We start from the raw sequence: 14,657 nt of genomic DNA, 5'->3' as shown, positions 1-14,657 counted from the left end.
TTATTTGCATCTTCCTCTCCAGGTTAAAAATAGCAAATTTAGGAGGAAGGTAATGTATACTGTCAAGAACAGAACTGATAGTTTGGTAAAAAAACAAATATGGAATACCTTGAGAGTCTGGATCTATATCTCTGTATTGCAGAACAGCAGTTGATATTTGCACCAGTAACTCAGCATTATAAAAAATTATTATCTGTAGGATGGAAAACAATTTTGGTGCTCATGGAGGGATGAACTTCAATTAGCTAGAGAATCCACTGATGTGAAACACCTGACTTTGGATAATGTTGAGAAAATGGGAGACTACTGAATTATCTCGGGAAAAAAACAGGGAAGAAATTCTGACACATGCTACAACATGGATGAAACTTGGGAACATTATGCTAAGTGAAATAAGCTAGTCACAAAAGCACAAATACTACGATTCCACTTTTACAAGATACCTAGAATAGTCAAATTCAGAGAGACAAAAAGCAGGATGGTTGTTGCCAGAGGCTGGCAGGATACTGGGGAGTTACTGTGTAACAAATACAGGGTTTCAGTTTTTTAAAGAGGAAAAGAGTTCTGGAGATGGATGGTGGTGATGGCTGCACGACAATATAAATGTATTAAATGTGACTGAACAGTACACTCAAAAATGGTTAAGATAATAAAATTCTATGGTATGAATACTGACTATGTTAAAAAATTAATTTTATTTAAGTGGCTATGAGAAAATTTAAATTGCATATGTGGCCTGCATTATGTCTATTGGACACATTGTTAAAACCTAAGTCATAGTAAAATTTTCCAATTAGAAGGGTTTTGAGGAACTGTGTGATAAGATCTAGAACAGTAAGCCTGAATGCCCTAAGGCAGGGTCAACAAACTTTACGTAGAGGGCTAGAGAGTTAAGTATTTTCAGCTCTGTGGCCATATGACCTGTTCTGAAAGCACAGATGGTACATAAAGAGAATGGGCATGCTGGATTTGGCCCACTATGGCTTGCTGACACTGGCCTTAAGTCATCCACTGTTAAGCAATGGCTCTTACCAGCTCAGACTGCTACATTTTCAGTAATTGTGTAAACCAGTTTATTATGAGTAACTTAAAATCTTCCATGGTAATAAATAAGCTTATCAATCAATCAACCAATCAATCAATCTTCCATGGCAAGAGGTATTTATATCATGGAAATCAGCAAACACTACAAATCAGTGCTGTTTTTCCTGAAGAACTAGTTGATAAACATTTACCAGCACACCAACTGTAAAGAGTTAACGTCTCTCCTATGCATTTAAAATTATGTTAGCTGTGATCCATCTTTAAGAAAAATGCATAGTCATTCAAAATCACTTTCTGTGTTCTGTGATTCAGATAAAGATCCTCAGCTAAGAAATGAAAGGCTGTTCTAGAAGAATTGTTTCAGTAACCAGAAGCAAGTGTGAATATCCTGAGGGAGTCAAGAGTGGTGACCTAAGGGGAGAGCAATTAAAAATGAAACTGCAAGAGGAGAGCAGGAAGCCATGAGACTACTTATTATGTCAGCTGTCCAAATCCACAAAGGCAGAGGGGCAACTTTGAGATTTGAGCATCTGTGGATTCTGGTACCCATTCTAGTACCCATTCTGGTACTAATACTCTGCAGATACCAAGGGACAACCATACTTGCATTCAGTAAAGACTGAAAAACTGGTAGTGATTATTAATTACACATTATCATGCATACGGTCTATATTCATTTGTAAATACTTACTGAGCCTAAACTACGTGCTAGGCTCTGGTAACACAACAGTGAACAATCACAGAAGAAATAAGCATTAATCAAATAATCACATAGACTTTAAATTATAATGAATTACAATCAAAATCACGATGCTATGAAACAGTACAACATGGAATCCCAACCTACTCTGGACAATCAGGGATGCTTCTTTAACAGAGACCTTTTGCACTAAGATTTAAGGGAGAAAAGGAATGGGCAAAGAGCAGGAGGCATTCCAGGTAGCAAGAACAAATTGCATAAACTGCTGACGCAGGGGAAAAAATGTAATTAACCAGTCAAGCAACTAAAAACTCTTTAAGGCAAGAGCCAAGTGACCAAGGAGGAAGTAGTTTTGATCTCATGATCCTCCTAGAAGGATCCTGGAGACCCCCACCCCTAGATAACACTGAGAACTGCTGCTTGAGTAAAAAAGCCAAGTAATCACAATGAGATACCACTTCATAGCAACTAGGAAGGCTATAATCAAAGATGGACAATAACAAGTGTCACAGAGAATGGAGAGTAACTGGAATCCTCACGTACTGCTGGTGGGAATAAAAAATGGTAAAGATGTTTTGGAAAACAGTTTGGCAGTTCTTCAAAAAGTTAAATATAGACCTATCACATGACCCAGTAATTCCCCTCATAGGCATTCACTCAAGAAATACGAATACATATGTCCACACAAAAACTCGTATAAGTATCCACAGAGGCATTATTCATAATAGTCAAAAAGTAGAAACAACCCAAATGTCCCTCAACTGATAAATGAAGAAATAAAATGCGGTATATACCCATACAGTGGAGTATTATTTAGCAATAAAAAGGAAGTACTGATACACGCTACAACATGGATAAACCTTGAAAACATACTAAGTAAAAGAAATCAGTCACAAGTTTTCTAAATCTGGCATGTATTTCACCCTTACAGAACATCTGAAATCAGTGCAACCACATTTCAAGTGTTCAACAGTCAGATGTGAATGGAGGCACCGCGGTGGTCAGGAGTTCTAGATTCACACTCTAAAGTATAATTTCAAATGATGTTTGTGATAATGACACTAAGGCACAGCAATTTCCCTTATCAAGGAAAGGTTCAATTCTATTTAACACAGCACTTACATTATGTTTAAGTATGTTAATATTTTTCTAAAAGTTTCAAGCAACAAGACATTTTCTAAAATGAGAACATACACTGCCTGAATAGTCCAGGTAACTGTATTTTTAAATCGTATACTACAGTCTAAGAGAGTTACAAAATCCCAGAACAAGCTAGTTAGAAGTTAGTATAGGGTAGTACCCTTCCAGTTTCTGCACTAATTTTAATCACACACAAAAAACATTCTTCTGGACTTCTTGTTGACACTGAGAAATCCTGTTTCCTGATAGCAAATCGTGAATAATTATTAGAAAACAATCTCATACATAGGGATCTTATGCCATTACCTATTTTTTAACCTATTTACTTATACTATGAAAATTCTTATTAATGAAACTGCCTTGGAACATATACAGTGAAGTTTACATTCTAACCACCCTTAGGTAGATATTTAAACATTACTCAATTGACTGAGTGCTCAATGAAAAATTTCATTTTAATTTCAAAAAAGTATAAGCTTTATTATCTTCAAACAAGTTAAAATTTATTAAATATCAATTGTATTAAAGTATCCTGTTTCTACCTGTTTATATACTCAGAAACCGAGGAGAAAACAGAAAAATTAATAACCACCTTACAACTTTTACAGCTGACCCAAGAGACTTAATATAATTTCATCCAATTAACTGTTAGAACATATTCATAAATATTACTTCAGTATAACATATTAGGAGAATTTACATTATATAGAAAACACTTAATGAAAGAGATTTTTAATTACAGAAAATGGGATTTGCCTGATAGAAAGCCTAAACCTTCAACATTATCCTTTTGTAGGTAACTCTTTACCTCTAAGATTAGATAAAAAATTTCAGGCCCAAATACCTTCCAATTTTTTACTAAACATTTTCCATGACATCATAATGTCCTTAAGTTTATTTTGATGTCAAATTTTAATCTGTAGCAAATAGTGTAAACCTGTAAAAATTCAGAGAAAAATTTTACATTATAAAATGATGTATCTTTTTTTGTGCTTCAAGTGGAATTTTACAAAACATGTGAAAACTGCTTTTCTTATTCTTGTACATTTTTCTGTATGTACATTCCTTAACAGAGCCCACAAGTAGTTCAACTTGTCTTCAGATTCTTGATGTAGTGATGAACTTCAATATTTATGTTTTCTGTTTGAACAGAAAGTATTTATCAAAATAAAAATTCGACTGCCATGTGAAAAAGTTGCTACAGAAAAAAGGATTTCATTTTATCTATTAAAATTTTATTTTGGTTACAGAGGAGTAAAACTAAAACTTCCATGGATCCTGAAATTAAAATTCACCATCACAAAAAGTTTAAAAATCTTCACAAATGTAACATCATAAACTGATGTAAAAGAACTTTATTTATAAAATACTGACTTTCTAATCTTTTACAGTAAAATGCTGAAAGCAGCCAGGATGGTGGAAACCAGAATTAGGGATTCTAAAATATCTAAGGGCTTCAAAAGTTAATATGACACACCCATTACAATAACTAAGATAAAAAAGACTGCTATTATCAAATGGTAGTAGGAATGTGGAGCAACAGGAACTCTCCTGCATTGTCAGTAGGATTATAAAATGGCACAAGTACATACTTCCTTAAGAAACTAAATCTACAGCTACCTATGACCCAGTCATTCCACTTCTAGTTATTTAACATGAGAGATAAAAGCATTTGTCTAAGAAGAAGATTTGTACAAGAGTGTTAATAGCAACTAACTGGACCCCTAGATGACCCTCAACAGGAAAATGGATAGATTATGATAGTATATTCATACAATGGAAGACAACACAGCAATGAAAAGGAACTACTTACAATGCACAGCAATAATGAATCTCAAAAACACTAAGCCAACTGAAAAAGCCTTACACAGAAGAGTACATATCATATAATACCATTTTTGTGAAATTTTAGAATAAGTAAAATGAGCTCATGGAGGAAAAAAAGTGAGTGTGAGTGACAGTGTGACTGAAATGACTAGGAAAGGGCAAGAGGGAACTTTCTAGTTGATTATAAAGTTTGACAACCCAAAAAGGCTTTGGATTACACAGGTGTGTACTTGTGAAAACTCATGGAATGGCAATCGTACGCATTTCACTGCATGTCAAATTTTCCTTAAAAAATTAAACTCAAGTTGATGATATGCACATTGCTGAAGTGCTTTTTAAGTGTAATGTACTAATATTTGCAACTTACTTAGAAATGCATCCAAAAAATAAAACTGACTGATAAATGATTAACTATGGGATAGAGCAAACACAGCAAGATGCCAAATATGGGTGGTCACGAGTGTTCACTGCATAATTATTTCAATTTTCCTGTATGTTGGAAAATATAAAAGGGTTAAGGAAAAATTTTACAGAATTGACAGACCAAAAAAAATGTTGATTCAATAGGTGGTCAAAGTTCCTCACCTGATGCTACACACTCTACTACTTGACAAAACACATCACCTTTTGATTTACATAAACCAATACCCCATTTATGGTTCCTAGAGAAACGTATATGTACATTTCAGGAATTCTTACTTCTTCATAAACTGTTCGTTGTCTGAGATCGTGAGAGATCAATTCAGTAATTATGGAAAAATATCCTGGAGCACATAACCAACAATTAACTAAAACAATCTGTTAAATTCTTCAAAATTCTCAATTAACTGTAAAATTTGCATTCCTGAAAAGATTTTAAGCGGTAAATCATCTGTTAATGTTCTCCATTAACTAATTTCGTTCTTTTAACCGACTGCAACCGCTAACACCTGAACAACGTAGCTATCCTTTTAAAATCAAACAAAAACCTCTCCAATGACTGGCGTCTAAAGGATGACAAATATACTTTAAAAAAAACAAAACCAGCAAGTTTTCAATGGAAATCATCCACCTTTCTCCTTAAGCCTAGTACTATTACTTAAAATTTGCTGAAAGCAATTTCTACGTCACAGTCGATTTCTTCTTTAAAGATGGGAAGGTGAGAAAGATTTCTAGCAGTCAAAACGCAGAACTAAATGTACACGTGCTCTTCACCCCACCAAATCTGCCTAAACCCGCAAGCAGGTGAAACAATGAGTACCCCCCCCCCCTTTTTTTTAATTCATAAGACAAAACCGCAGACTAGACTAAGGCGAACCCTCGCCCAGCCCAGCCTCCACCCCGCCCTGAGCCAGGCGGCGGGTCGTTTTCCTTTGTGAGCAGTCGGAGGGAGGCGGCTGGGGGCGGGGAACTGGGGGAGGAGGCCGGGGGTCGGCGGACCCCGGAACAGGAGGAAGGCGCCGAGGGACGCAGTGTCGGCGCGTCCCACAAACAGGCCGCGCGGCCCCGCCACAAAGCTCTGTGGTGTCCCCAGGAGCAAACCCACGAACCTGGCTGTGATCTAATTGGGGATAAGACCCGGGAGAAAGGCCTACGGCACTGCCGGGGACGACCCCCTCCTCGCAGGTCCTTGCAGAGCCGTCTCCTCCCGCCGCGGGCAGAGGACCTGCCGCCATCCCCACCCCGCCCCGAACCCAGGGCGGCCCTCACCTGCTGGACGGAGCTATTCTCGGGCACTGCGAACTCTTCCTTCTCCTTCGGGGTCTTCACGGTGACTTTCATGATCTTAGGCTCCGCGGAGGCAGCGGCCGCAGGGGCGCCGGCACCTTCGGCCGCGGCGGCGCTGTCCTGGGAGCTCGGAGGGCCGCCGCTTTCAGCATTCTCGGCCATGGCGGCGGCGGCGGCGGTGACTCAGGCGCGCAGGAGGGAGCGGGCGAGCAAGGGGGAGCCAGGCGACGCCAGAGCCGGCCGGCCCGGGCAGTGAAGAATGTGGGGCACGCCGCCTCAGTGACAGCGAGCGCGGGGCCTCCCTAGCGGACGAGGGGCCGCGGAGATCCGCGTGGGCTGCGGCGCAGGCCCGCCTCGGGCGCCCGGCAGCCGCCGTGTGTTCAGACGCCGCTCGGTCGCAGCGACATCCGCAGCCGCCGCCGCCGCTTCCTCCTCCCCGCCCCTCCCCCCACGTCTCTCCGCCGGCGCCGCGCGGGGCACGCCGGGTAACGCAGCTGGCGACGACGCCGAGTCATTCCTGGCCGGCGCTTCTTCGAGCTGTGGCAGCTTCTCTTTCCCTCTCCCGCTCCATTGCTCAAAGTGTAGGCGCATTCAGAGTGAATGACTAAGAGCAAAGCGGGGCGGAAGAGGTCAGCTCGTTTCTTTTTATCAAAAAATAAATTTGTTGGTTCTGGGAGGCACTGTGAGGGCGCACGGAGATGACGTCACGGCTAGCGAAATTACTGGAAAGGAGGCTCGACCACTGGGCGCTGCGGTCGGAAGTGCGCTTGCGCGCTGGCGGGCCAGGTAGTTCCCCGCCCCCCCACCCTTTCACCTCACACCCCGCGGTGGCGGTGCGCCCCCTCCCTCGCCACGGCCGCCGGGCCTGTGCGTGCTCCGCGCACCTCCCTGGGAGGTGGGTCTGGAACAAGTACCCCCCGATATTTAAATATGCTTAGACTGCCTGCTTGGAAGATTTTGAACGTTTGATCTTACTGTTCGGTGCGCGGAGTTGAAAGATAAATTAATGGAGGAAAAATCCTCATAACGAAAGGCGAATGGACTATACGCTAGTAGCCGCCCTGCTCAATTCCGCGGAGTCATTGCTCCACGGCCGGAGCTTCCCACCCTGGGGTTAGGCGGGTTTGATTAGGTGATGAGACCAGGTGTCGACAATGGTCCCCGCTCCCACGCCCAAAGCCCTGCGCGAGCACCCTCGAATTCTCTGTGGACACTGTCCCCCAACATGTTCGGGGCAGAAACAGGATGCCCAAGGCGTACCCACCCAACTGGGATAGTTTAATGCAGCTGTGGTGTTCATTGTCTATTTTTCTATCTAAGTAAGTTACGGCTCCATTTCAGATTTAGGTGGCATTAAAGGTAGGTATTCAAAATTATTTTTAATTGTAATATAGGTATAAGTAAGAAACAGGAAATTATTTTACCCCAGAGAATTATAAATTTAAAATGATCTCATCATTTGCCTTTAAAGGTGACTTGCAGGGAATGCACAGCACAAAACATAAACTTTATTAGCCGGACTTGCGCAAATGTAAGCTCTGACACTCCACTGTGACCCAAATATGCAAAGATACACTGTATTTCTGTTCTTAAACTGTCCACCTGTTCTGGCTATAAGTCCTTCTTGCATGAAGACCACTGTAGCAGAGCAACTTTGGGATCTGGGTCTAAGTATAAAAGCAAGTATAGACATCAACTGATATCAGCTAAGTTTTTGGCAGCATTGTTTAGTGGCATGAAGAAATTACACAAGGTTCTCTTCTGAAGGATGACTACTTATGTCTAGATGTGAGGTAATCATTATTTCTCAAAGTAGAAGTTTCCACCATTGGACAACCAATCATTTATCTTTAACCATGCACGTATGAAATTGCTCTGTAATTATCTGTGTCTACATTAATTTCTAAAAAATTCTGATGTCTGTGCACAGTTTATGAAGTAATATAATGTATCTGTGAGGAAATACAATATAGTTATTCATTATGGCCCTTTTAAGAAATAATTCTACCTTTTAAGAAACACCATTGGAGGTGTGGGTCTAGGTCGGGCATTGGCAAACTTTCAGGGAAAACCAGGTAGTATATATATTGATCTTTGTGGGCCATACATTCTCTGTCTCAAATAGTCAGCTCTACCCTTGTAGCACAAAGCAGCCATAGACAATACACACACTGTCCCGGTAAAACTGCTTACAAAAGTAGGCGTAGTATCTCATTTTGGCCCACAGGGTCTAGACGTCTATTTGAGGCATTTTCTTTTGAGTGATTTTTATTAGGTGGTCAGTCTGAAAAAAAATTACAAGGGCATATTTCATCCATTCTGCGAACATTAATTAAGCATATCAATGTCCAAGTACTGTGTTGAGGATTCAAAGACAAATAAGATTCAGTCTCTGCCCTCATTAAACTTAGAGGCAAGTTGGATGGAAGGTACGAGGTAGGAGGGAGGGGGAGATAAGCAGTGCCATGCTGATAAATGTTTAATGACAAATTCTCCAGAAAACAAGCTTTGATTTTTTTTTTTTTAGCATTTGACAATTTCCTTAATGTAAATACTTGCAAAATGGCCAATCTCAAGCTAGCAACTTGAGGTCCTTGCTCACAAAATTCCTGAAATTTTACCATTCCGTTCTCACAAGCCAATAACTGGATAGATAGGTCCCTTTTTATAAGTTCCAGTATTCAAACTTCAAGTATAATAATAAGAGGTTATTATTCACATGGTAGAAGAATTCTTCCTTGACAAAATGAGTCAATCAGTTTAATCAATCAACAAGAATTTATTGAGCAAACTTTAATCCTGTGTCCAGGAACTTACGTAATAACACAAGGCAGTGCATGTATCATGTCAGGTAAGTGGTGTAAATAACATGCATTCGTCATTTTACTCCCCTACTCAAAATCCATCATAAGCTCCCAGTGCCTCAGAAATAAAGCCCACGCTTCTTAAATGCAAGGCCCTCTACAATTAATTCCCGGTCTGTCTTTCAAGCTTCACTCCCATTACTGTAGATACAGTTTGCTGCAGCCAAACATGTTTATTATCATTTCTAGAAGCACTTGTACATTATACTTTCCTCACCTAGGACCACTCCTTCAGGTCACTACACCTCTCCACATTGTGCCCATTATTGCTACTTCCTCTCTTTTAGAGAACACCCGAGCTTACAGAATCATTTTTTTCTGTGGCCGTTGTCATATTATTTGCATACTTCACTTGTCAACTCATTACTTGTGACATACCTTTTATTATCTAAAGCTATTTCTCCTGCTTCCAGTCCAGTTCACACTAACTCTGACCTAGATTGCAACAATAACCTCCTACAGATTCTTCTGCCTCAGTCTAAAGTCACCATCCTCAAAACCATTTTCTGTGGTGCTGACTGTTATCCTCCTAGAACTAAGCTTTGATCATGATACCCAGAAGATTTTCATTAGCTCTCACTAAAGTTTTAGAATAACATCTAAACTTGCGGCATGGAGTCCAGGGCCTTCTGTGACCAGAAGACCTTGCTCCTCATTCATATCTTACCCTCAACCAAGTGAGTTTACTAAGCATTCCAAGCTTGTCTTGTGCTTTCCTGCCGGGGCTTCAACACAGCATTTTCACTGCAGGTAGAAATTCTTCCCTCTCATTTTGACTCCATTGTTTTACCCATCTTTCAAGACTCACCTGAAATGTGACTTTCCCTAATAATTTTTCCTGATAACATGTTTTTGATTAGACATAGTCTCTAAATACTCTATATTCCTGTATGACTTTATTACCTTTTTGGTGTCACTTGACACATTTTGCCTTGAATTACACTTAATTGCGTGCATAGATACTTTACTAGACAAGGACCTTGTAAACAGGGATCAAGTCTTAATCATCATATGTACCACGCCATACCTAAACTAATTTCTTGGCATGAGAGGATTTACTGTTAAAACGAATGGTTGAACTGTCATGTTTGCTACTAGAGAAGAAATTCATTTAGATCAGTAGATCATATTTTATATTCCTTTGTCTCTCCCAAGGTTTATAGTACAGTGACTGATTGATAGTACAGTGAGAGATACATTCATACATACATACATACATACATACATATGTACATACCCTGAAACTTAACTTGCTTTGCAGTAGCTTCAGAGGAAGAAAGTATTATTCACTCCCTGCTTGGTGCAAGGGAAGGAGGGAGAGTCAGAGAAGGATTTTAAAGGAAATTGCTTGAGCCAGACCTTAAGGAATGGATATGATTTGGTTAAGTGTGTTGAGGGGGCAACTTCAATGAGAAGAAAGATGCAGTGGCGAGAAATAGAAACTGCTAGGGCACTGATCTCAAACTGTGGTCCATAGCTTAGGAACAGTCCACAAGATATCTCTAGAACTACTTCCAAATCAAAGGGAATAGGGTAAAATGTTCAATAAGTTTCTGAGCCTTATTAGGGCTGGAGAAGAGGTGGTGGTATGGAGGGTTGTTTACTCTAATAATTTGCCGACTAAAACTTAAGACCGCTGGGTAGAATGCACAAATACATCTGCAGCCACCACAGGCTTTGAATACAAGCTGCTAAGTAGCACTACCACCCCACCACTATCATGACAATCAGAAATGTTCCTAGACCTCAGTTATTGCATTTTACCTACTCATCTCTGAGCAAGAGTCTGAATTTATTCAGGCTTTATGAAAATGCCTAAGAATATTCATAGGCTATTCTCTGTTGACCTCTCATAAAGAGGTAGTACTGGTTACCTGAGACATAGTCCCTAGGGCTGAATATCTGGACTATCTTAACAGAAGTGGTAAGACTGGTTCTCCTGGAAACATACAAATACAAGGATAAATATTTTTATAATTAGACTCCAGCTTGGTTTTATTCTATGTAAAACTCCCAGCCTTATGATTTCTTTTCAAGGACAAATTTATTGAAAACACACGTATTTGAAATGTGTTTCCTAACGTTAGAAGGTTACCCTCTGTGAAGAGTCTGCCATCATGTTGTGTAAACTAAGCAGATGAGCCATGGGGAAATTTTAGGTGCTCTCTGAGGGCAGAGAGAAATAAGTTAAAGGGTACAAAATCTATTATATGAAGTTATGTAGAAATTCCAAAGAATAACAGTGGTTCCGGAAAAAAATGCTTCTGATTGTTTGTTTTGTAGCACTCAAGAAGGCAGCCTATTGAGATATTTTACATAGGATGCTGAGAAGTGTTTTTAAAGTCATTCAATCCTTCCATTTCATCCAAATAATTCTTACAACCTTGGTTACCAAATGTGTTGAAAGGTGAAGACAGAACTACATTGTAGCTTATCTGAGTTGTTCTGTAATGTATCAAGAATTGTGAAGTGTCTGAGATTTTTCCCTACTTACAAACTAACAGTTTCTTGGAATGCTGACAAAAGACACACGACTCTTAGGTTAGAAACAAAGGACTTTGTTACAGCAGTAACAGTGGCCAGTGTATCAGCTTTTCCTTGCATCAGTGCCCCAATCCCTAACTTCTGCAGAGTGATGCAAAAAGGGCCAGGTGAACCTGCACACGCAGTGGGTTGCGTTATAAGAGAGGAACCTTAGGCGTGGGGAACCCAGATCCTTTCAATGGGCAGTAAGCTTGCAGCCCTTTGCTCTGGAGGGAGATATTGTATTCCCCAAAACTGTTCACTATACAAGTATCCTTGAAAAAAATAATCCAGAACAAAGGCAGTGTATTCGTTTCCTATTGCTGCTGTAACAAATAACCACAGATGTAGTGGCTTAATTCAACACAGATTTTTCTTACAATTCTGGAGATCAGAAGTCCAAAAAGGATCTTAAAGGGCTAAAAATCAAGGACTGTGTTCCTTCTGGAGACTCTAGGGAAGAATTTCTTGCTTTTTCCAGCTTCTAGAGACTGCCTACATTCCTTGGCTTGTGGCCAGATCGCTTGAACCTCTGCTTCCATTGTCAGTTTCTTCTCACTTTCCTGCCACTCTCTTTTCCTTATAAAGACCCTTATAAGGATGATGTTGGGTCCCCCTCCCAGATAATCCAGGATAATCTCCCCATCTCAGGATCCTTAATCACATCTGCAGAGTCCCTCTGGCATATGAAGTGACAGATTCACAGGTTCTGGGGATTATGATATGAACATCATTGGGGAGCCATTATTCTGCCCACCAGAGACTGTCAGTGCCTGTTTTTACAGATGTGCAGAATTGTGAGAGAACGATAAAGAATTTTCTCCCCAAAATATCCACTCCTTGTTTCTACACTTTCTTGACTTCTGGCAAACTTTCCCATGAGTATGCCACTCTGTTTGTCATTCTGATTAATTTGACCACAAAAGGCTGAGACTGAATCCATTCCATTTGTTTCATATAACATTTAGTAAGGTTCCTATTGGTAGAATTCCAAATAGCAGGATGAGGCCAACCTGTAGTATTAATAACCATGCTTGCCAGGGGTTCAAACCCAATCAGCTGAACAAACCCCATACACTGTCAGAGTCTACTTTGGCTGCTTCCTACGTATTGTTCCTGTATTGACTTTTCCCCTTGGTCCAAGGCATTAATCTAGTTACAGCTGGTTGTCTTTTTTTTTTTTTTCAATCACAAAAGTCATTTATTCCAAAGCATTCAATAGAGAAGTGTTTGCTAAAATGTGGCATGGGAGATGGTTTTAGGATATATCCCAAAGGAACGCTTTTGTAACAGTTGTAATTTTATTTGAAGAATATTGGTTTCTTATTTATGGAAATGATATACTTAAATTTAAGTTTAAAGTCAGATTGATTTCACTATGTTGTACACCTGAAACTTATGTAATGTTGTACATGAACTATACCTCAAAAAACGTCAAGTGGATTTAAAAACACATTTTAAAAATTTTTTTAATTTTAATTTTTTATTTTTTAGTTGAAGTATAGTCAGTTTACAGTGTGTCAATTTCTGGTGTACAACATCATGTTTCAGTCATATATATATATATATAAATATTCTTTTTCATAAATAGGTTACTATAAGATATTGAATATAGCTCCCCATGCTATACAGTATAAAATTGTTGTTTATCTATTTTGTATATAGTGGTTAGTATCTGCAAATCCTGAATTCCCAGTTTATCCCTCTCCACCCCCTTCCTCCCTTGGTAGCTATACATTTGTTTTCTATGTCTCTGAGTCTGTTTCTGTTTTTTTTTTTAACATTTTTATTGATTTATAATCATTTTACAATGTTGTGTCAAATTCCAGTGTTCAGCACAATTTTTCAGTCATTCATGGACATATACACACTCATTGTCACATTTTTTTCTCTGTGATTTATCATAACATTTTGTGTATATTTCCCTATGCTATACAGTGTAATCTTGTTTATCTATTCTACAATTTTGAAATCCCAGTCTATCCCTTCCCACCCTCTACCCCCCTGGTAACCACAAGTCTGTATTCTCTGTCCATGAGTCTTTAGATTCCACAAATGAGCGATCTCATATGGTATTTTTCTTTCTCTTTCTGGCTTACTTCACTTAGAATGACATTCTCTAGGAGCATCCATGTTGCTGCAAATGGCGTTATGTTGTCAGTTTTTATGGCTGAGTAGTATTCCATTGTATAAATATACCACCTCTTCTTTATCCAGTCACCTATTGATGGACATTTAGGCTGTTTCCATGTTTTGGCTATTGTAAATAGTGCTGCTATGAACATTGGAGTGCAGGTGTCATCCTGAAGTAGATTTCCTTCTGGATACAAGCCCAGGAGTGAGATTCCTGGGTCATATGGTAAGTCTATTCCTAGTCTTTTGAGGAATCTCCACACTGTTTTCCATAGTGGCTGCACCAAACTGCATTCCCACCAGCAGTGTAGGAGGGTTCCCCTTTCTCCACAGCCTCTCCAGCATTTGTCATTTGTGGATTTTTGAATGACGGCCATTCTGACTGGTGTGAGGTGATACCTCATTGTAGTTTTGATTTGCATTTCTCTGATAATTAGTGATATTGAGCATTTTTTCATGTGCTTTTTGATCATTTGTATGTCTTCCTTGGAGAATTGCTTGTTTAGGTCTTCTGCCCATTTTTGGATTGGGTTGTTTATTTTTTTCTTATTGAGTCGTATGAGCTGCTTATATATTTTGGAGATCAAGCCTTTGTCGGTTTCACTTGCAAAAATTTTCTCCCATTCCGTAGGTTTTCTTCTTGTTTTATTTCTGGTTTCCTTTGCTCTGCAGAAGCTTGTAAGTTTCATTAGGTCCCATTTGTTTATTCTTGCTTTTAT

General features: G+C 39.6%; 1 protein-coding gene across 2 annotated transcripts in view; it reads right to left on the bottom strand.

Moving 5' to 3' along the window:
- UBQLN1 (ubiquilin 1) overlaps nt 1–7,058 on the bottom strand; it is a 41,323-nt gene extending 34,265 nt beyond the window's left edge. For both annotated transcript variants that reach the window (XM_006209255.3, XM_006209256.3), the window contains exon 1: nt 6,401–7,058. In XM_006209255.3, the coding sequence (XP_006209317.2) occupies nt 6,401–6,580 (180 nt within the window). In that variant the 5' untranslated portion in view covers nt 6,581–7,058. The remainder of the gene's footprint in view (nt 1–6,400) is intronic.
- Nucleotides 7,059–14,657: the final 7,599 nt, after the last annotated feature.

Source organism: Vicugna pacos, chromosome 4, assembly GCF_048564905.1.
Source record: "Vicugna pacos chromosome 4, VicPac4, whole genome shotgun sequence".
Classification (NCBI taxonomy): Eukaryota; Metazoa; Chordata; class Mammalia; order Artiodactyla; family Camelidae; genus Vicugna; species Vicugna pacos.
This window is presented reverse-complemented; position numbering and strand designations above follow the sequence as displayed.